Source organism: Engraulis encrasicolus, chromosome 24 (assembly GCF_034702125.1).
Source record: "Engraulis encrasicolus isolate BLACKSEA-1 chromosome 24, IST_EnEncr_1.0, whole genome shotgun sequence".
NCBI classification, from domain to species: Eukaryota; Metazoa; Chordata; class Actinopteri; order Clupeiformes; family Engraulidae; genus Engraulis; species Engraulis encrasicolus.
Window position 1 is genome coordinate 16,446,734 of NC_085880.1, and position 21,694 is coordinate 16,468,427.

Sequence of the window (21,694 nt, forward strand, 5' to 3'; positions counted from 1 at the left end):
CTTCTCATAACCTGATGTCATCAAGAAATGCCCATTAAATGTGCTTGGAAATTCATTAAGAATGAATAATGCGGTAACTCTATATGACTGCAAATGTATCAGCTATATTCCATATCCACATTCAATCACCACAATACTCACTCCAAAGATAGAACTGTGACCCTTGACAGACACACGCGCCCACACACACACACACACACACACACACACCCACACACCATGACACAATGTAGATAACACTTCAACTCTTTTTGGACCATTTTATTTTTAAGACATGGGTACATGCAATAAAATGACTAGCATCACCCTTGACACAAGTCTGTGTGGATGAATCAGCACCATGTGTACCCTACCCAGGTGAGTCAACCACAACCACCCAGAGTGCAGTGTAGTCCATCTCATTGGACTAAAGCTCCCGTCCTCACGCCACAGGCGTGATGGTCGGTGCTTCGAACAGGAGCATGCCACTGAAGGTGGTCGGGTGAGCGGTGTAGGCTGCCAACCACCAGCCCTTCTCCAAACGCAGGCACACCTTAGAGACAAACGGCAAAAGTCAGATTCATTAGTAAGTAGGAGTAGAAGGCTGTGTGTGTGTGTGTGTGTGTGTGTGTGTGTGTGTGTGTGTGTGTGTGTGTGTGTGTGTGTGTGTGTGTTTTGAGGTGACTGCTTTAGGCTGCCACCCACCAGCCCCTCTTCAGACATAGGCACACCTTACCGGGCGAACACACCGGCGGCGTCAAGAAGCGACAGAGAATCGCTGGACTGCAGCGTCGGCGCTATGGGGGGGCATTTGTAGGCAGTGCCCCCCCTAGTGGCCACTGGTGCCCCAGCACCCAACACAGGACAAAAAAATATATAACATACTTTAAACCATTGCATTTTGACTGTTTAATTTTAATATCCTTTTTAAATTACACGTGCAAAGTAACAGCAATACAATTAAAATGGGGAACATTTTGGTTTTGCTTGCATTTTAGTCATCTGGCACTAATGACATCGGCATGTGACAATCTGTGGGTAAAGCAAGCAGTTTGTCCTCAAAGGCACACCGTAGCGTTGTGTAGGCCTACGTCACCCATCCTACTAGCGCGCGATATCTCCCCCAACAGTAAAATAATAATGATAATAATACACTATTGCAGGGATTAAAGCAAAAAAAAGTCATCTGACTGAACTTTTTTACCGGTTAGGCACCCGATCGAGTATCACTCCGTAACCCTACGAAAACCAATGTAGCCAGGCTCTGCCCTCATAACGAAACATACACTGGTTTTATGCAAAGAATGGTGCCAGAGCCAGCGCTAGGCATAGGCAGACAGGGCTGTCGCCTAGAGCAGAATAGGCCTATGTCTTGAGGGCGCCAGTAATACCAAAAAGTGCCACAAAATCAGAACTTCAACCAACATAAAACGTTACACTTCACATTAACAATGAATATTCATCATACACTCAGTAGGCCTATACACTCAGTATGAATGTACCTGTAGGTAGTAAGTACTAGATCAGATGTGCTCAATCAGATGTAGGCCTACAATACTATGTTTACAGATGCCAATTTCTAAATACAAAAAAGGAAAGAGGAAAAGGGGGCAGGCCTGGGCCACCAGATTGACTAGAACTGGCCGACAATGGAGGGATAATGGATACTATATCCGACTGCAAACACTGAACTGCAATTTGGGGCATGTTTTGGTTATTTTCCTCTTATTTCTACCCATTGTTTATGAATTGTTCACAACATTTTGCAGAATGGATTCACAATGAGTGTTGTTTCAAAATGGTCTAGCTGATATCACAGAATTATTGACTTGGAATTGCAATGTGTTGATACAGTGATCCCATTATGTTTTTTTTTTGTAGTAGTAGTAGTAGTAGTAGGTTATATTTTGTCTTTCACATCAGAACGGGCAAGCACTGTTCTGGTGAAAGCACTGGTGCGCATTGCTTGCAGTTGTATTTCTGACATTTAAAAAATAATGCATAGCAATCAGAGGGAGAAAAAAACTAGTTGTTGGTTATTTGTATGTTATTTGTATGTTTTCCCCTTCTGCCTTTTTCACTATTCATCCTGTTACAAATAACTTGTTGACGTTTACAAACAGGTTGCGGTAGTCTACCTCCGTGTTCTACCGTTTTGAAAACCTATAGCTACTTTTTTGCTTCTCGGTGTGCGGTGCCAAGCACGCTTCGCAAGCAGACACGACCCAGTCACAGACATACGTCTATCGTTTAACAAAAGTAACACACATAAGCTTGTCGCGCAACTTTTCACTCGAATCAAGGCAAATCATCCACCCATCAGTCCTGAGTGCCCGGTGCGCAAATCTAACTGAACTCAAACGAAACGCATCCGAGAAGATGGGCACAGACGTTGAGCCACTCAAAAACAAGCGCACACAACTGTTGCTGCACACTATTCCAGTTAGCAAAAACAGCATCACACAGTAGCCTACAACAAGCCTTGAAAGTGAAACAAACATCGAAACGGCATTTATCGACCATGAGTCCACCCATCAGAACACTGCTTCCCAGAACAAGACGTGGCATAAAATATTGCCTCTGCCAGGGATAGCCTATCCGTGACCCCTGTAAAATGCAACCCATTTTTAACTTATTTCTTAAATATATATCGGCAACAACAAAGTTAATCTGCTATGATTACAGATGAGACTGTAAATTATCCGTCGTCAGACAGACAACTAGAGCTAGTTCTACACGCAGCCAGTCAAACGCGCTAAACTTTGAGGATGAAACGCATGGTATCCTAGCTAGCTGCCAATGATAGCCGTCCCATTGGGGCTATGAATGATGTTGGTAAAAGTCACAATGCTTAAAAGGCAAACCCTTAATTAAAAGGACATCATGCGCAGTCGAAGTAAACTATTCTTTTTTTTTCTAACTATCTACCACGGCAGGTGCAATGATAATGGAAACGTGTCCTACCTTCTTCCAGCTATGCGTTCCATGCATGCATACCGGTATGCATTATTTATTAGCCCATATTGATATCTCAGTCCATAACGATTGTCATTGCACTTTAAAGACATTACACTTATTTTCTTTTCTGCCATCAGCAACAATGATGGCTTTTCTCTCTTTTTTTTTTTAAATCTCTCGCGCTGCGCCGCCACCGAATTGTTGACCGCTCGTGTACTTTTTTTGGAACATGGAAGAACAGGGGATGGCTCAAAACTACTGATGGGTGAATGTTGTATCACACCACCAGTGGTGGAGTGTATGACTAAATCCGTACACCAAACACACCTCTCGTCCCCTTCTCATGACCAGGAGTGCTCTCGATTTGAGTTCAGTTGGAAAGTAAAAATTGTAAATTAATTGACATAAATTATATGGACGGAAATCCGTCCAAACGAAAATCCAGTTGACGGAAATCCGTCGTAGCGACGGAAAACTTTAATCCCTGCATATTGATTTGTTATAATGTCCTAATAGTTAAAACAACATAAGTAACCCATCCACGTATGACATATTTCTGGATGTGGGTAATGCAAAAATGTCATGATGACATTGTCATCTAGCCTGCTGGAGGTGGAATGGAGACAACAAGCAAAATAATGTTAGCAGTTGGCTAGCTGGGTTGGATATGTCAAACGGTGTGAATAATTGCGACAAGCACTGTAAGACAGCATTTTAAGGTAAGGAAATTTGATTGTTAAATTTGCCCGCCGCGGCATCTTGACTTGGGTCTATTTGATTTTGCCTGTGCGATTGTTGTTACTACTAGCCCCTCATGCTTTGAAGTTTGGCTAAGTTTGGCTTTGAAGTTTGGCTACCCATCGGTGCGCTTATCAGATGTAGTACACAGTAAAAAAAGAACTGTTGTTTTTACGGAAAATTGCTGGCAGCAGTGGTTGCCAAAGTCTACCTTTAAACAAATAACGGTATATTTCCTTTTTACATTTTACGGTAAGATTATGGCAGCAGTGGTTGCCAAAGCCTACCGTTAAATAAATAACGGTATTATTATTTTTTACATTTTACGGTAAAATTATGGCAGCAGTGGTTGCCAAAACAGATTGGACAGATTATATTCAGGTGAGTTCAATTATAGAGTTACAATCAGACAACTGATTGGACTGATTATACCCAGGTGAGTCCAATTATAGAGTTGCAATCACAGACAACTGATTAGACTGATTCTACTCATTGGAGTCCAATAAACATCAACTTAATTAGATACCTAAATAAATGTCCAATTGCCAGATTGTCTAGTATCATCAATGAAGGGTATGCAAAACCATTCTTTATTTTAAAAAGGCCTGAAAATAACCTTAAGGAAAATGAAGGCCAAAGCTAGCGGGGCAAGCAAGCTAACAAACAAGCTAGTTAGCAAGCCACCATGCAGCCACCCTTACAACGTGACCTGCTAGCCGGGCCGGCCAGGTGAGGGCCGGCCAGCCGGCCAGCCGGCCTTACAGCCAGCCAGCCAGCTAGCTAGCTAGCAACCAGTGAGCAGTACAATGCAACAGTCCCTGTTTAAATACATGTTCAAGTGAACCATGTGACCCGAGTGATGAAGCATTTGGCAGGTGCAGGCAGTAAGTTAATCATTGCATGACAGCCCTTAGCACTCAGGTGAGGTCAGGAATTGATTGATAGATTGATTCGGATGGGGTAGAATGACAGTTTCAAATAGACTGGGCTACTTCTAAGAGCTCAAGGGATTACTGTCCCAGGTAGACTTTTTCAGATTATACTAGCCCAGTGATACTCACTATTTTTTCCTCAAGAGCCACATTAGGAGAAAAAAATCAGGAGGAGAGCCGCATGGAGCGCAACCCCCTTTTCAGGGCCTTTCTTTTTTTTGGGGGGGGGGAGTGATTACATCATGATAGTGTTGGCCTCATTATACATGGTTGTAGTATTATTTATGCAAATTATTATTATTAGTAGTAGTATTAATTATTAAATCAATAGTAGGCCTATTATTAAATTATTGAATTATTAATTAATTACCCTATGTCAGCAATTGCTGTTAGGCCTCCTAGCTCACTTTTAAACACTAAAAGACACCTCTGCTGAAGGGCACTTTTACATCAAAGAGCAAATGGGAAGTTCAGTTTAACACCAGTCTAACTCTGATCAATCGAACTCTGGCAAATTTGCTGTGTACATATGTGTACACCAGTGAAAAATAAAGTCATGTACCGTTTCTTGACTACTTCATCTTCACTTAACGGTATTTTCCAATATTTTCTTTTCAGTGAACAGTTCAGTATTTTGTACATATTGACACCAGTGAAAAATAAAGTTATGTACCGTTTCTTGACTACTTCATCTCACTTAACGGTATTTTCCAATATCTTCGTTTACAGAGAACAGTCCAGTATTTTCTACATATGACACCTGTCAAAAATAAAGTTATGTAGCGCTTTTTGACTAAATAGTGGCTTGCCATATTTAGTACAGAGATAAACTGTTTTACATTTTACGGTCCCTGACTGTTGCAATTTGACAGTTTTTTGCCGTAATTTCAACAGGCATTTTTTACAGTGTAGCTCTATTCTTTTTAAAAGATTTTGTGCACATTAAACTCTGTGCCCATGCTCATCATGTTTTGCGTTTACTTTCCTCTATGAAGAGTTTGAAAAAACTCCCTCAAGGCTATTTAAATGTCAAAACGACAGCGGAGTAGGCAGGTTGTCAAGATGAGTTGTTGAAAAATAGATCGGTTGCACAATGTATGTGTTTTACAGTGTTTCACTTCACATTTCAGGCGTAAGCTTAACCTGCAACTAGTGAGAATGTTTTGAATGACTACATAGCAATGGGTACATGTCTCAAAGATGAACAATTCATCACGAGTGATTTTGGCAACAGAACACAGGGGCAGTGGGTTCCTGGAGTTTGGTCTTGCGTCTTTGTGTTCACTTCGCCAGTGCGCCCAATTGATAATGTTGTTTGCTGTCCTAACGACGCATAGTTAAAAAAAACAAAAAAACAAACGCTGTATTAATAGACTACACGCTTTGAGGTTCGGCTCGTCTGACATTCTTTGAAATGTCCATCCTCGAGACAAACTACTGTAGAGTATTTAAGCGTCCATGCCACCTACATTTAGACTGGGTCCAATATTGGTGCAGTGGTATGACGCTTAGTGAGGATGAGTGGGATAGTTTGACGGCTCTTTGGAAGATCGGGATGTCTGCGAATGACGCACCATGCCGTGCCTATTTTCTGACTGTCTACTCTAGGTTCTAGTCTTTTCTACCGGAGGTGGTAGCTGTCCATGGTCCAGCATGTCCACGTCTGGCTTCATTAGCTATTTCACAGGCTACCAGAATGATAATCCCAGTGTAGGTACAATTCCTGCCACTTCTCTACGCAGAGAAACTCATGACAAAGTTATGAGAATCATGTGACTCAAACTGATGATGATTGAGACGAAGGTCATCAATAATCATTAGTAAAAGAGTTACTTCCCCTCTGACCACCAAATGGCTGGCCCAGGGTCCCTGCCATGTTGTTCTCAGTCCTCCTCCTTTAGGAGGCGCTGTGACTAAAGACCCATTCACATTCACCTGGTTATCATTCACCTTTGATAACCCATTGTCTTGCCCCAAGACCCTCACTCTAGTTTTGGCTGCAGGACGGGCAAAACGCATAGAGCTACTTGCGCATCAACCTTTGGACACAGTATTGTTTGATATCTGGCCGAATAACAAACATAGACTGCTGAGTTCATCTTACACACACTTTGCAAAGAATTCCTCACTTCAAGTCTAAGATCTTGCCTGGTCATATCTTCAGACTTTCATCCGGACACTGTGAACTAAAGGCGAGTTCACTGCGAGAAATATCCACGCACGCCTCCGTGGAACAAACTTCTCGCATTTGGGATTCAACCGAAGAATCTCGAAGCCGCAACAACAAAGACTTTTGCAGCCCCAAACTCTCGAGGACGAGAGAAACGTGGACTGCAATCCCCATTTCCAGACGGACGTACCGCGCCTTTGGAAACTGGATCCTCCTCTTCATCTCACACAGTAGGCACTGGGCATAGCTTATGTACTGAGATAGATGTGTTTTTGAACTATGACTTGAGTTATTTTTCATGTGCACATGTTTATTTGCATTTCTCCTGCTTCTCTGTCTATCCTTCTTCTTAGCTTAGGTTCCCCTCTGCTAACCCATTCTGTATTACTGGCTACTAAGCCTAGCGACCCCGCTTGTGGCGTTCGCACGGAATAGTTCAAGTATTGATTTAACCATCAATATTCTGAACTCTCCGAGGACCGTCATAGCGCGGCCGTTTCGCCGACTAGTCCTGAAATACACGAGCTACGCCTTTTGTTGTAACGGGCCATAACAAAGCCCTAGGTTAGCAACGCAACGCAACGCTAACCATTTGTTTACACAGACACGCATAGCCACTAGAGTTCCATCTATCTTTCCCTTCTCTCTGTATCTCTCTCCCTCTCTCTCGTTCTTCCACTCTCTCCCTTTCGAAATACTTGATTCTCAGAACCCTCCGAGCATTTCGGTACTCCTTTATACACTGTGAGTGCATAATCTGTAGTAAACCATTCTCTGAATAGTCAACTCTGCTCGGAGCGCTCTGCAAGTTAGCCATTAGCCAAGTTGGGCTTGCAGCGCCTACACAAGCACGCTGAAACCCCACTTCCTGTAGTTTTACAACTCGTAATGGCTGCGTAGACGGCAACGTCTCCTACTTGTTATTTCTTTTATTTCGTTTTCTTTCTCTCCCTGTTCTACTCGGACTTGTTATCGTTAATTCCAGAACCCTTTGATACATTCGCGCGTCCACTAAGGGACTTGAAGCGTCTGAAACCACACGGTTTACTTGCTACATAGCTGCTAGCTATCCCTATTGTTCACGGTTCTGATGCTAACGTTAACCTAGCCGAGAGGACGCCATTGTTGCCCAGCAACAGACCCACACATAGTAATCAGTGCGAGTTCCTCCCACTGAGCACTACTCTCTCATCCCCTTTCATTTCTCTCTCTATTCCACTCGGAATTGTGTGCATTTATTACAGAAACCCAGACATTGTTGTGGACCCTTTGGGCCCTGCCTAATCGACATTAGGCCTTTGCTAAACAGCTACTTATCAGTAGCCTTTCCATTGTCCATGCTTTCTGTAGCTAATGCTAGCTTAGTCAACCACACACACACGTGGTAGCCTAGCAACCAGACCCCTGCTACACACACACACACACACACACACACACACACTCGCACACACAGGCTGAAAGCCTGTTCCCCTTTTCTTTCTTTACCCCTCTTTTATTTTCTTTCTTGTTTTATATTATTGTGCCTTATTATTGTTATTATTCCATTTAACCGACCTTGAATGTAATGCATTTTATTAGTTATCCTAGTAGTTAATAAAAGTAAATCATTTGATTGCATTTTGTTGTCCTTGTTACTTTGTACACCCAACCAACCTATTATTAGAACTTTGCCTTCAGATCAACCTTTGTGCTTGTGTGACCCAGCTGATCACAGAGAATAGGTCTCATACTCTCATTGTTCACTGTGGCCCGCTGAGTAACCCCAGTACAAAACTTATTATTAATTCTGTGTTTAGCAATTTATTGTTGAATATTGTGATTGATAATCCAAGGATTTTATGAGACGGTCCTTAAATTACATTTTAATTAATTTGTTTATTAATAGTAATTAATTCATAATTAATGAAATTCCCAAACGAGATTTTACCTTCAATTCCTGGTATAGCCGCATGAGGAGTAAATCCACACGCAGCTTCCCATACATTAACATAACTCCAATTACACTACTGGTGCCGTCCGTGTGAGGATTTCAATTCTCACGCGACTACCCCTACACCAGTGGAGTGTTATTCCGTTGTTGAATGCATAATGTAAATTGTTGCTGTAAGCAGTAGCCTATTACAACGCAACCATGTGGATCTATATTTTGGAGTGGTGTAGTGAAAGGAACGCTTAGAAGCAGAGCTCAAAATCAAATAGTGTTTTTGTCCAAAATGCTCGTATCGCTTCGGGTTATCAGCGTCCCCTGTTGCTGTGAATTGTCATGTTGTGTATCTTGACGGCCTATAAAAGTACAGTGTAATCCTGGACACATATCGCGTCTGTGCTGAATGTGGTTTCCACCTTGCACTAAACAATCTTGCTTGCAGACATATTGGTGTACTTATTGGTAGGGAGGAGGAAGTGTTTTCCACAGTAGTAGCGCGATCAGCCTGTGCAGTGGGTAGGTTGAACTAAACGTGACTGCCGCCAGTTCTATAGGTGAACTTGACTCAAACTTGATAAATGGCAGTGCCCCACCGTTGTTTACCTACGCCCCACCAACAGATGTGCGCTGGAGCTGACTCTGCTGGACTGTATAATAAGAGCGACACGAGTGATAGAAGCCACATAGTGTGCCCATGAAAAGGCATAATGCAAGTATTCTGACATTGGCTGTGGCAGCTGTCGCTGTACTGCATCACAGTTCATTTGCATAATATTCGCTCCAGTCCAATTACAAACTGTCGCTCAAATCTCTTTTGTCTCTTCTGTTGTCAGCAACTCAATACAATATCAATTACTTCTGTGTGTGAGAGAGAGAAAACAAAAGAGAGAAAGTGAAATAAAGAATTAGGAGAAAGACCTACTCCTGGCTGTGGACATATCTCCCCTATTGCTGTGTGTGTGTGTGTGTGTGTGTGTGTGTGTGTGTGTGTGTGTGTGTGTGTGTGTGTGTGTGTGTGTGTGTGTGTGTGTGTGTGTGTGTGTGTGTGTGTGTGTGTGAATACCCTGTCTCCTGTCTTCAGGTCCAGGAGGACGGTCTGCGAGGTGTTGATGTCGTGCGGTGCCTTGTGGTTGTAGGCTGACACCATGTGATTGCCATTGACCTCCAGCTTGGCTCCTGCGCCGTGATCCCCGCCAGCAAAGACATGGTAGTGGAACTGGTACACTCCGCAGCGGGGCACCGTGAACACGCCTAGAAACAGACACACACACACACAAACGTGATTGGGGAATTGGTACACACCACAAAAAGTGACTGTGAAGGCACTTAATGCACACAGTGGTGTCTTTGTCAATGTCACCTGTGTGTGTGTGTGTGTGTGTGTGATCTCACCTTTGACCGTGTCATAGTGGTTGCCCACGTTGACGAAAGGGAAGTTGAAGATCAGAGTTGTGTCTTGGTCAAAGGGGCCGATGTGTTTGTCCTCATTCACAGCAAAGGAGAGGGAGAAGGCAACTTTGGGAGAAACAGAGGTGACAGTGAAGCTGGCAGCTTTGACCATGCCTGGGACAAAATGGTCTGACAGGGCACCTTCCTCAAGACTTGATATCAGTTCTGGGGCCCACCTTTCCTTGGGTAGGCTATGACCAGTGCTGGGAAAGTCACTTTGAGAAAGTAACTAATTACAAGTACAGTTACTTCTCCAAAAAAAGTAATTTATAGTGAAGTAACGCAGTTACTAACGCATTTGGGTTAAATGGGGTTTTCATCCTTGTTCTGTGATGTTATTTTGGCTGTGATGTTATTTTTGCTTAAGATGCTATCAAATATCTTCATGACCTAGGCCTATTATCAATGGTGAATGTTAATCCACAACATTCACAATGTTTTCAGGGATGTGCTCATTTCTCTTCCACGAGATGGATTTTTGCAACAAGAGCCCTTAACAACTCCGACCCCACAGTGGATAGGGGAAACATGTTTTCAACCACATACCTGGCGATTATTTTGTTGCGCTCACTCGTGTCCTGAGAAATCAGGTTTGACTCGCCTCTGTCTCCCTCTTCGCTACAGCTGAAACTAGCTGCACGGGGCTTGGAGATGTGCCACCATGCGATGTTGAGAGGTGCTTAGTGAAATTAGAGTCGCTCGTTACGGACATAACTTTGTTTCCAAGGCACAGTATACTTTGGATATAAACATTATTGCATTTGACTGCAACTAGCGTGAAATGATTCCGGTATTTACCATTCTTTGTGCGCTCCCTGTGTAGAATGACGTTATGTTTACGCGTGTGGGAGCAAGATAGCCGAGACTCCGCCCACTTAACACTTTTTTAGCAAATAATATTCAGCTATTTTGTTGTCATGCATGCAAAGTGTGAATGTGAGCATATTAAAAGCTGGCCTGATACAGATTTATGCAGCGTTGCCATTTGCTCCTTGATTTTGTCAGCAGCCAGTGCACACTGGCATTTTAATTCATAAAATTGCAATGTGTCAATTACCTCCCGAGTACGGTAACGGCGTTACAGTTATGGATCAAGTAATTAAGTAATTATTCCGTTACTCAAAATGAGGCTCCTTTAGTACCGCCGTTATACTCGAACGCCGTACTCCCAGCACTGGCTATGACATATCTCAGTTTATCCTATTATTTGTCCATTTACATCAGTTGGTTATATTTAAAGGTGCACTCTGTAGGATTGTGGCCAGAGGAGGTACTGCAACTATGCTGCTCATTGAAACTGTGCTGCCGGTTGCCAAACCTGCTATTTTCATGAATGTTTACTAAGTAATAAACTTATATTTACTAGTTTGAGCAAATTACAGTAAGTTAAGCAACTAAAACTGTCTGTTTCTGGAAATTCAAAATAGCGGTGTGTGTGTGTGTGTGTGTGTGTGTGTGTGTGTGTGTGTGTGTGTGTGTGTGTGTGTGTGTGTGTGTGTGTGTGTGTGTGTGTGTGTGTCTGTGTGTGTGTGTCTGTGTGTGTACCTCTTGGCTGCTCTCTCACTTGCAGTGCTTCTTTGGCAGCTCTCAGCTCCTTTCTCATTTCTGTCATCAACGCATCGTCCTGAAAAAATAACAATGTTGCAATAATACTGAGAGAGACACAGAGAGGGAAAGTGTATGTGTCTGTGTCTATGTGTGTGTGTGTTTACCTGGGGAGGACGTAGATCCGCAGCTCCCACACACACCACCAGCCACAGCAGCAGCATCACGGCTCCAGAAGACTTCATGATCAACTCACAAGATCGCAACACACACGCCGTAAGCTGCTCACCAGTACTGGACACAAGAAATGGGTGCTCCTTTTATGTGCATGGGTACATAACGTACGTGTGTGTGTGTGTGTGTGTGTGTGTGTGTGTGTGTGTGTGTGTGTGTGTGTGTGTGTGTGTGTGTGTGTTAGGACATGCGGAAGTGTGTAATGGTTAATTGCAGTAGCTCTGGATCAATTCACATTATTTCCTGATATACAATTTGTGGGTTGATTACAACACTCACACACACACCCTCAGATGTCAGACATCAGACAAAAATCATCACGTCTCAGAAGAAAAAGCATTGGCCTAAGCGAAGGGCAGGGAAATGAGCAATTAGAAGGGAAATTAGTGCGGAAGGTGAAAAAGTGGATCGCAATCTGGTTCTTCTTTTCTTCTTTTTTATTATTTACATAGCAGCAGAAGTGTAGACAAACGTTTCGGCTGTTGCCTTCGTCAGTGTCTCTGGGAAATTAGTGCTCCTACAGTCTGCTAATAAATCGGTGTCCCATTCAATTTTCAAAAAATCACGCCATCCCTACTAACAATTTTTAGTTCCAAGAAGGTTCCTGGAACACAAGCCCTTGGTTCCAGTTTAGTCCTGATTACGTTCCCACTTGGTTGGCAGGAAAGTTTAATTTTAGTTCCCAGAATGTTTCATGTGTGGTTCCCATTCCGTTCCCCCAGCATTCTCTCACCGGCCCTTTTTTGTTGTTCATGTCACGTTTGTTCCCTCGCCGTTCCAATGTGGTTCCCTTAACCTTGTTGGTCACATATTTGGTTCTCCAGACGTGCTCCTGTTGTTCCCCCAACATAGTTTATTATGTGTTATGGTCCTGCCCTCCCTATCCTTCACCATGATTGAGGTACCCTGATCATGATACTGTAACACCTCCCATGCTCCACCGTGACTGTAACACCCTGTGCATGGCACCACTATCCCATACTGCACTGTTAAAGTAATGTTTAGAGTTGCCTGATTTAAGTATGTGTATGAGATCTATATCTAATTTTTTAAATTTGTGCAGTCCTGTACCACACTGAAATTAAGAGTTAGTTGAGTTGTATGAACACATTTCAGTGGAGATTAATATCCAATATCTTCCTTAATGTGGAATTTAAAGAACCTCTTCTACATTAAGTGCACAATGGAGCAAGCAAGGTAACAACTGCTGTTATTGGCTATCTCACAAAGCAAGGCACAAGATGAAGTTATCAAGCTAACAAATGCCATAAACCAAAAGTGCTATTAGCTGGCTTGCAAAGCACACCTACAAAGTAGGCAAGCAAGTGCTATGCTGTGCCATGCTAACCAGCTAACAGACAGGCAGGCAAACAACTAAAGCACTGTGACAGTCCAGGTTTACATACAGGCTCAGGAATACCATTTGACCAGAGTGATTAGGAATTTTGGCAGGTGCAAGCAATAATGGAATCATGACATACCAGCCCTTAGTAATTAAGTGTGGCCAGGTGCTGATGGACAGGTTGGTTGTGATGGGGCTGCGTATTTCCGGCAAAGGTGTAACAAGTTCTCAAAATGTTTCAATCACTCACCACTTCATCATCTTTTTTGTGATGTTAATAGGCAAACCTTAGATCAACCCAACCAAGTTAAGTTAAATGAATGAAAAGGGTTATCATATTGAATGTTTGATTTTAAATGTACATGATTCAATGTGGAGTAAATACTGTTACTGATTTGTGATCGTATGTGATTTAATCGGGTGGACATTCATCATTACTTGAAGTAAACAGTTGCCATGCATGCAAGGTTGGGGGAACATCAGTAGCACGTCTAGGAAACCAGACATGACCAGACCTATAATGTAACCAACAAGGTTATGGGAACCATTTGGGAACAGTGAGGGAACAAACATGAAAAGCAATAAAGGCACGTTGAGAGAACAGTGAGGGAATGAAATGGGAACCACACATATCCTGTTCTGGGAACGGAAATTAAACTTTCCTGCCAACCGAGAACCAAAACAGAACCAAAAATGAATGTGCCTGGAATGCACCCAGAACCGAACCGGAACCAATGGCTGTTTCGTTTTTATTGTAACCAAAGGGAACGTTTTTAGGTGGTAGATCTTGGTTTGGTTACAAACCTAACCTGTAGAGAACCAAAAGGCAAATGTTCTCTGTTACTAGGGATTCTAGGAGAAATCATTGTCTTTGCGATTAAAGCAACACTGCAATGCCTTCCATCCAGGGCCGTCGTTAGCTCCCCTTACATTAGTATTAGTCACCCTTAAACGATTTAAAAAAAAAATAAAAAAATAAACATTTTTCCAAAAACAAATGCAGTAAAGCGCTGAATACGAACGACCAAAAAGGCAAGTTAATCTGAATACAAGTTCCTGTTTTCTTATTTATTGTTTAATGCCACTTATATCCTACTGCACAGCAATAAAAGCAGGGTGCACAGCAATATGTTATGCAGGGGGGAAACAGGTAGAGGATTGTGCTTTGTGACTAACACCTTGAGAAAAGTGTAATTACTTACACGGATGAAATCTTCCGACCCAAAGTACCAATTTTCACTCACAATACCTGTGTAATAAATCCATTTGACAACGTCTTGAAATTATAGTTGAGCTTTAATATTTGTCTTAACAGTTTGAAAACACACATGAACTGATTAAAATAGCTACTAATGGAGTAAAAATGACCTAATATCTGCCGGGGATGCAGAGTTTTCAAAGTAAGGAACCTGTTTGAATGAATCGCTTCCTGACCACTGCTTCTCCTGGAGACGCACAGTTAGTAAGTTGGGCGTTGGGCCTACTTGGGCGACTCTTGCATAGAGACAAGGAGTAGTATGGTGTTTTGTAATTTAAAAACCCTTTATTTTAACTGGGGTACATAACTAAAAATGCCAACCGGTTTCAACCACACAGGGTCTTCATCAGAGCAAAATGATATTTGTTTAGCTTACATATAAGGAATGTTCATTAAAATGTGAATTTTAAAAAATCCACTGTAACTAGTGTTTAAAAATGTGGTATGGTGCTCTTAAAATAATTGTTCAAGAAGACACTTCTGCACACCTCTGGTGGGCAGGTGCTTAGGATATTATGCCAGTGGAGTTGTCATTCAAGTGTAAAGAAATTCTGGACACTGTTCATTCCACCAACACACTTTAATATAACATGAAGAAGGTCGGATGACCGAAACAATGTATTAAAGTTTGTTGGTGGAATGGACAGTGTGCAGGATTTCTTTGCTCTTAAAATAATTAATTCATAGACAAAACCTTAGCAGGTGCACTGAAAATAATGTCTTCCTCTAGGGCTAAGGCACTCCTGTCTCTCAAACCAAGTGACGGGCCTGCTTCCAACGAGATACAAGGTGGCAACTTAGTATCCAGCATAGAACGACCCTTTGTGTACATTACACACCATCAATAAAACCATCAATAAAACGAAACAGTGTGCAATGGGTGCAATTACTGTAAAGAACAGTATGTGGCCCTGTATGACCGTTTTCCTACTGTACATACTGTGAAAATTAACTGGTCTCAACATAACATATAGGCCTATGTCTGACCCCGATTAAGAAATTCCAAACACGGGACATTGTAATTGTAAATTCATCTGCAAATTCTGTGTGCATTATTGTGGTTGAATGGACACTTGCTATTATTCTAAATTACTGAAATATCAGCCCTTACTAGAAAGAATTCTGCAAGTGTGATACGAATGCAGGCTCATTGTACTGTTTCTTGGAAGCTTAGACTATGAACGTAAGAATGTAGTCAGAGGGCTGCAGTTGGGGGGAATGCAAAAACGAGGAGCGAAAAAAATGGCAAAGTTCTTCTTTGTCTTAGTTATTATGGGTATTATGCACACGCACTGTATGAGGTTTTTTTTTTACTTCAATGTGAATGAGTGTGTGTGTGCGTGTGTGTGTTAGGACATGTGGAAGTGTGTAATGATTAATTGCAGTATCTATCTCAACCCTGGAGCAATTCACTTTATTTCCCGATATACCGTTTGTGGATTTCTTACATCACACATGTACACACCCTTGGATGTTAGACTCGGGTGTCAACATCACATCAGACAAAAAAGCATTGTGTCTCGACCAAAAGGGGATCGGAATAAGCCAAAAGTTGTCAGCTTTGAGAAAGGCCGCAGACATGCTTGCTGTGTGCCTAAAACTATGCATGCAAACTGTGTGCAACCGAGTGCACATACTGTAGCTTCAGTACGAATAGAGCACTTCACGTGATACTGGAGGTATCATGTAGGGGGCAGATAGCCAACAATGCTCTCATTAATGTTTACCACCATTGTTTGACTCTACATAGAAGTTCGAAAGATTGCCCCACATGATCAATACCGTCACGTGTCTGTGTACATTGTGACTGGTGCTCTACCACGTGCAAAATCGACATAAAATTTGCATGGCAATGCTTTCATGCATGAAAAGTGCATTCAGCATAAAAAGAAGTACTCGGGCTCACTTTTTGGTAGAATTTAGTTTACTTTATTTATTTATTTTATCATGATTATTTTATTATTGAAGCGTCAACTAACAGAACAACAAGCATTCAGTCACATTCAAACATCCTCCTGTCTTCATCCGGACCTGCAGGGGGCAGAGGAACAATCAATACAAAACTACACCACCGTTCACCAACTTCCTGGCAGGTTACAGGCACTTCCTGAAGGCAGCCATATTGCCTGCAGACCAGCATGTTCACCACAGGGGTTGGAGCTGAGCGTGATTTAGTTGAATCTCAAACTCACGTTCTCACATTGGCTGATTATTTGGCATAATCTGATTTGTGACTGGGTCTGGACGGGGAGAGTATGGAGGGGAGGAGTGGTGGTGGGGTTGAGGAGATGGAGGATGAGCCGTTTAGGGATTTGTTGCGTAGTTCTTGGTTAAAGAGAGGTTTGGAGCCAGAGGAGGGTGAGGGAGATAGGGCAGTGAGAAGGAAAGTGGCGCAGCAGGCAAATGAGTTGAAAGTATTGGTTGGATTTAAAGAAGGTCATGACATTGGTAAAATAGGTCTGATTGCGTTAACTGTTGGTTTGAAAAAGGTTTTGGGAGAAGTGGACAAGGCGTTTCCTGTGCGTGGTGGTAAACTGCTCATTCAGTGTAGGAATAGTACTCAAAGGGACAAGGCGCTGAAACTACAGTCTGTTTGTAAGCTAGAAGTGAGTGAGGCGCGGTTGTTTGGAGAGCGGAGATTGAAAGGGGTAATATCAGGCATCCCCCTTGGTGAGAAATTGGAGGATCTTAAGAAAGTAATGAAAGGAGGGACTATAGTGAGTGTCAAAAGGCTACAAGCCAACCGAAATGGTGAGAGAGTTGATAGCACTTCTGTGCTCCTAGAATTTCAGGAGAGCGTGTTGCCGGAGAGAGTGATGGTGGGATATATGAGTTTCAGTGTGCGAGAATATGTCCCTGGCCCTGTCAGGTGCTACAAGTGTCAGAGGTATGGGCACATAGCGAAAGTTTGCAGGGGTAAGCAGAGGTGTGGGAAGTGTGGTGGCGATCATGAGTACGGGCAATGTGGGGATAGTGTTGTACGAAAATGTTGCAACTGTGGGGGGGACCATACCGCCGCGTATGGAGGGTGTCCGGTCAGGAAAAAGGCAGTAGCAGTTCAGCAAGTGCGTTCATCCAGAAACCTCTCATACGCGGATGCGGTTAAGGTTGTTCAAAGAGAGAGTAATGAGGGTAGCCAACAGCCTGCACAAGCGCATGGACTCCCTCCTGAAGCAGGAGGAACTAGTAAAGAGAATGTTATCAACCCCGAGAAATTACTACTGTTTATTGCATACGTGGTGAACTGTTCTGATGACTTAAAGAGTAAAACGGACAAAATAAAGATGATAGTTAAAGCTGCTTACAAATTCCTTAATATAGGGAATGTATCATGGGAGAGAATACAGGATGCACTGGCGCAGGGTGAAATGAATGAACCGTCACAGGCACAGGCATGACCGTATTACCCTTACTAATACTCCAGTGGAATGCTAGAAGTCTTGTGGCAAATGGGCAGGAATTCAAAGGATTTTTAAATGAGATGGAGCAGAAGCCTGACGTTGTATGCATACAAGAAACATGGTTGAAGCAGTCACTGGATTTTGTAATCAAAGGGTATACATGTGTGAGAAGAGACAGGGGTGAGGGTATTGGGGGTGGTTGTGCTACGTTTGTGAGGAGGGGAGTTCAATATAGAGAGATAAAGAAAGGTAATGAGTTGGAATATGTCATTATAGAGCTATGGACTAGAATGGGAAGCATTAAAGTAATTAATTTTTATAACCCATGTAGGCAGCTGGAGGTGGAGCAGCTAGAGGAAATCTGGGAAAATGTTGATGGTAAAGCTATATGGTGTGGGGACTTCAATGCCCATAGCACTGCATGGGGTAGTAGAGATGACAATAATGGAAGGGTGGTGGAAAGCTTCATGGAGGACCGGCGGTTGGTTTGTCTCAATGATGGCGCAAGCACAAGAATAGATGTGGTGAGGGGTACTGAGTCAGCAATAGACCTAACTATAGTCACTAGTGAATTAGCGTGTAAATGTAGCTGGCTGGTGCACTCTGACTGTGGGGTAGGTAGTGATCACTTCCCTATAATGACTAATATAGCGATGGAGGTGGAAAGAGTAAATGAAGTAAGAGAGGGGAGGTGGATCCTAGGTAAAGCAGACTGGGACAAGTTTGTGGAGTTGAGTGATGAAGGACTGGCAAATGTTGACACCAATCAAAGTGTTGGAGATTTATGCCTTGAAATTTGTGGCAGGATAATGTATGCAGCGCAAAGTGCTATTCCAATCACAAAACCGAAAGGTCTGACCAAGATAGTTCCATGGTGGACTAAGGAGTGTAGTGAAGCCATTAAACAAAGAAACAAAGCTTTTAAAGTATTAAAAAGGACACATAATTACCAGTGCCTGATTGAGTATAAGAGGGCCCAAGCGCAGGTCAGAAGAATAATTAAACAGACCAAGAGGGAGTATTGGAGGAAATTTTGCAGTTCTCTTGGGCGCACAACTCCCATTGAGCGAGTATGGGGAATGATAAAGAAGATGAGGGGTAACGGAAGAGAATATGAATATCCAGTGATGGTAGATGAAGGAAAGGTTATTATAAGCTGTAGAGATAAGGCAGAAGCTATTGCAAAGACCCTGGTTAAAGTACACAGTTCAGAGAATCTAAGTCAGGAGGAGATCAAGGCTAGACAGAGTACAGTGGCAAAACATGAAATACATGAACATAATAATGTAGAAGAAGAAGGAGTGTTGAATAGGCCATTTACCCTCCAGGAACTGAACAGTGCTTTACATAAGGTAGGCAGGTCTACACCAGGAAGGGATAGAGTATGCTATTCTATGATAGAACACCTGAGTGATGAAGGTAAAGGAGTCTTGCTTCTCTTATATAATAAGGTGTGGGAGGAGGGCGTACTTCCTCTGTCCTGGAAGGAATCCATTGTTATCCCCATACGAAAGCCTGGAAAGGACCCCAAAAACCCTGGTAGTTATAGGCCAATTGCATTGACGTCTCAGATGGGGAAAACACTTGAACGTATGGTGAATGATCGAATGGTATATTTTCTAGAAACCAGAGGGATGATACATAGCTATCAGGCAGGCTTTAGGAAAGGTAGGAGTACTATGGATCCAGCAATAGCACTGGAGGATGTTGTCAGAAAGGCACAAGTTAATAAGGAGTCTGTTGTGGCGGTGTATTTTGATATTGAAAAAGCCTATGACATGTTATGGAAGGAGGGGCTGCTTATCAAATTGTATCAACTTGGCATACGAGGTAGAATGTGGCGATGGGTGAAGGCGTTCCTATCTGACAGGAAAATAAATGTCAGAATAAATGGTGATTATAGTGATGAATATGATGTTGACAATGGAACTCCTCAAGGCAGCATTATTAGCCCATTATTGTTCACTGTGATGATTAATGATGCGTTTAAAGGGGTAGACAACTCTGTAGAGGTTGCATTATTCGCGGATGACGGAGCAATGTGGAAAAGAGGAAGGAATATAGAGCATACTGTACGTAAAATGCAGCAGGCCGTTAACAGTGTACATAACTGGGCTCTTGAGTGGGGATTTAGAATCTCAGTGGAAAAAACAAAAGTAATGTTTTTCACAAGGAGAGTAATTAATCCTAACCTACATATAACCATTGGAGGTATAGAATTGGAAAGAGTGGACCACTTTAGGTACCTTGGCATGTGGCTTGACAAAAGGATGACCTGGGCAGTGCACATTCAGAAGGTTTTAGAGAAATGCAAAAAAGTGTTGAATGTCATGCGATGTTTGAAAGGTACAGAGTGGGGAGCTAATAGGCCAGCATTAAAGTCAATCTATACAGGACTAATAAGGTCAGTTATCGATTATGGGTGCATTGTGTATAGGTCAGCTGCCGAGACTACATTGAAAAAGCTAGACCTTGTCCAGTACCGAGCTCTGCGGCTATGTATGGGAGCAAAGAAAACGTCACCTGTTGCAGCCTTACTGGTGGAGCTGGGAGAGATACCTTTGTGGTTAAGAAGAGATCAGTTGGCGCTGGTTTACTGGGCTAACCTAAAAGGCCATCAGGAAGGTCACCTGGGCCTACGCTCACTGACTAACTGTCAAGAGAGGGGGAATGACAAAATTAGAAGTTTTGGGTGGATCATTGAAGAGAAGGCAAGAGAAATGGAGATTCACAACCTAGACGTTTGCCCTACAGTACCATACCCTACTGTACCTTTGTGGACCCTAGAACTGCCTTCAGTTGACCTTGGCATCCTGGAAGTGAAAGAGGAGATGGAAATAGATAAGGACTATGTGCATTGGTTTATTCAGAATTTCTATGGGGACAGATCTGTTTTATTTACAGATGCATCCAAGAGGGATGATACACGAGTGGGGGCAGCATTTGTTATTCCCAAATTAAAAGTGGCTGTTTTGAAAAGACTAAGCGATGACTTGGCTGTGTACACAGCGGAACTAGTGGCCATACTATTGGCTTTAACTTGGGTGGAAAGCAACAGGCTTCCAGGGAATGTTGTTATTGCATCAGACTCTTCTTCAGCATTGTGCAGCATCAAGAATGTGCAGTCTCAGTCAAGACTTGATATTGTTTATGAAATTGTTCAACTGGCAAGCAGTCTGCAGAGATCTGGTATCAGTGTAACTATGTTGTGGGTGCCTGCGCACATTGGAGTTACAGGGAACGAGCTGGCAGACCAGCATGCCAAGAAAGCAACTGATCATCCTACAGTAGACATGAATATTAAGTACAGTAAAACTGAATTTAAAAGTATTATCAAGTGCAGAACTAGGGAAAAGTGGCAGCACATCTGGAATAATGGACTAACTGGCAGACACCTTTACAGTATTCAGGAAACAGTGGGTCGAGGCAGAAATACGTTCAGAAGCACAAAAGATGAGGACGTTGTTTCTAGAATGAGAGTAGGCCACACAGGCTTAAATAGCACTTTGTTTTTAATGAAGAAGCATGTGGATGGAAAATGCAGTGAGTGTAACACCCTGGAAACCCCTGAGCATGTCATAGAGGAATGTGCGAAATATCAATGGGCCAGACTGGAGCTGAGCAGAAGCCTTGAGGGAGACAAGCATAAAGTACCTCTAAAGCTGAATGAAATTCTACAAAGGCAAACTGGAGAGCCATGCTTTCAGCACTTGTTTCATTTCCTAAGGGAAACAGGTCTCCTATGGAGAATATAGTCTAAC

At 42.7% G+C, this 21,694-nt stretch overlaps 1 protein-coding gene across 1 annotated transcript; it reads right to left on the bottom strand.

Annotated features, from left to right (window-relative positions):
- Nucleotides 1–246: 246 nt before the first annotated feature.
- Nucleotides 247–11,987, bottom strand: LOC134440804 (cerebellin-2-like). Its single transcript, XM_063190946.1, has 5 exons — nt 11,866–11,987; nt 11,699–11,777; nt 10,097–10,219; nt 9,768–9,955; nt 247–532 (listed from the first exon to the last, which is right to left on the bottom strand). Exons 1-5 carry the CDS (start codon nt 11,941–11,943, stop codon nt 422–424), a joined length of 579 nt encoding a protein of 192 aa, XP_063047016.1. The 5' UTR covers nt 11,944–11,987; the 3' UTR covers nt 247–421.
- Nucleotides 11,988–21,694: the final 9,707 nt, after the last annotated feature.